Source organism: Exserohilum turcica (genome assembly GCF_000359705.1).
Source record: "Exserohilum turcica Et28A unplaced genomic scaffold SETTUscaffold_16, whole genome shotgun sequence".
Lineage (NCBI taxonomy): Eukaryota > Fungi > Ascomycota > Dothideomycetes > Pleosporales > Pleosporaceae > Exserohilum > Exserohilum turcicum.
The window spans coordinates 707,791-709,861 of record NW_007359981.1 but is presented as its reverse complement, the minus strand read 5'-3'; the positions used below and the strand labels follow the sequence as shown (position 1 = coordinate 709,861).

Below are 2,071 nucleotides of genomic sequence, written 5' to 3'. Positions count from 1 at the left end.
AACCCCTCCTAAATATTGTAGCTAGAAACAACCTACTTAGATACTTGTAGGCCTAAAAACCCTACACGTCTTATATAGCCCTTCGGGCTGAAAAAGGACGTTAAACTAGAATAATAATAATAATAATAATAACGCAATATAGACCACACCATCGCTTCCATGTCAGATGGTAAGCTATACGGTATCAGTTTTTAGTATGACACAACTAACACGCTTGTGGCAGATGAGGACGAGGACCAGATTAAGCCAATTGCAGAGTCAAGCAACCCGCTCCGCCGCGCCATTTCCGAGACTAGGAGTATGAGCAAAGCCACTTCGGTAGACCGCGCTGTCTCTTCCATTTTTGTTCTTGGAAGCACTCCAGGTGTTACAAGTGCCCGCCGCAGTGAGGACAACAGGTCAAGGCAACCATCCATTGACTTGAAATCACTCAGTCGAGAAGAGTTGGGCGGAGTGGAACATCGCGCTCTGCAAGTTCTCCTCAAGATTGTAGTTGGTATGTCTCATCATGCAAGTCCATACTGAAATCATCACTGACGATATCCAGTTTACTTTTTCGGTCTGCATCTGTTTGGTGCGATTTGCTTGATTCCATGGATACATCTTGCTCCCGCAAAGTACAAAGACTACCTCGCTTCGCAGGGCCAAGACAAAACATGGTGGTATGTATCTCAAAACCCCACATCAGAGACCATTGTGTACTAACAGTCACCAGGGCCATTTACTCGGCACAAACCATGATCGACAATCTTGGCCTTACCCTTACCCCAGACAGCATGATCTCCTTCCGTGACGCCACCTGGCCCATGCTCATCATGTCATTCTTGGCTTTTGCTGGCAACACATTCTACCCAGTGTTCCTTCGCCTCGTCATCTGGATCATGTGGAAACTCGCGCCGCAAGACTCTTCACTGTCTGAGTCGCTTCGGTTTCTGCTCGACCACCCCCGCCGATGCTATACACTGCTTTTCCCCAGCGCAGCCACGTGGATCCTAGCCGCCATCCTCTTCATCCTCAACTTCCTTGATACGCTCCTCATTGTCATTCTCGATCTCAACAACCCCGAAGTCAACGTCCTCCCCGGTGGGCCCCGCGTTCTCGCCGCACTCTTCCAATCCGCCTCATCGCGCCACACCGGTACTGCCTCATTCAACCTTGCAAATGTCAATCCTGCCGTGCAGTTCAGTCTCCTCGTCATGATGTATATTTCTGTCTATCCGATTGCCATCAGCATCCGTATGAGCGAGAGCTACGAGGAAAGCTCCGTGGGCCTCTACGCGGCAGACGAGAGCCTTGATGAGAAGAACGACAGCAAGACGTACATGATCAACCGTATGCGCAACCAGTTAAGTTTTGACCTGTGGTACATCTTCCTCGGTGTCTTCTGCATCTGCACTGTTGAGAGCAAGAGGATTACCAATCCAAATGATCCTGTGAGTATTATTCCCTTCTTCCACTCCCCGGATACTCCCCACCGGCGTGCAAGACAAAATACTGATTTCATCTAACCAGGCCTTCTCCGTCTTCTCCATCTTCTTCGAAGTCGTCTCTGCTTACGGCAACGTCGGACTGTCTCTCGGCTACCCAACCAACCTTGCTTCCCTCTCGGGCGAATACACCGTCTTCGGTAAAGTCGTCATCTGTGCTATGATGCTGCGTGGTCGCCACAGGGGTCTGCCATATGCACTTGATCGCGCCATCAACTTGCCGTCTGACCTTGTTACTGAGGATGAGGCGGACAAGTATAAGGATGACGAAACTGAGAGTGCGGCGGTGAGCCAGATCGTGCATGAGGAGACTCGCCTTGAGAGGGGACGGAGGCTGATGAGAAGTTTGACGCAGTAATGAGTGAGATGACTCATGTGATGTCTGTGGGTGGTGAAGAAACCTTTGGTCTCTTCCCTCTTCTCTCTTCTCTTATAACGTATGTGGCAAGCGAGCGCCGCAGGCAAGCGAGCGCCGCACCCCACCAAACCTGCGCACCTCTATAAGCCTGTAGTTCCACCACAATATAGTTGTTTTACTACATATTAACATAATAGATTAAGCAGTACCTAGAGTATCTTTCTTG

At 49.8% G+C, this 2,071-nt stretch overlaps 1 protein-coding gene across 1 annotated transcript in view; it reads left to right on the top strand.

The window, feature by feature from the left end:
* The window catches only part of SETTUDRAFT_108086 (uncharacterized protein), a gene marked incomplete at both ends in the record, with an annotated part of 8,000 nt that extends 6,155 nt beyond the window's left edge, over positions 1 to 1,845 (top strand). Inside the window, 5 exons of the mRNA XM_008026089.1 lie at positions 143 to 169; positions 224 to 496; positions 548 to 662; positions 716 to 1,433; positions 1,513 to 1,845. Of these exons, the coding sequence (XP_008024280.1) occupies positions 143 to 169; positions 224 to 496; positions 548 to 662; positions 716 to 1,433; positions 1,513 to 1,845 (1,466 nt within the window). The remainder of the gene's footprint in view (positions 1 to 142; positions 170 to 223; positions 497 to 547; positions 663 to 715; positions 1,434 to 1,512) is intronic.
* Positions 1,846 to 2,071: the final 226 nt, after the last annotated feature.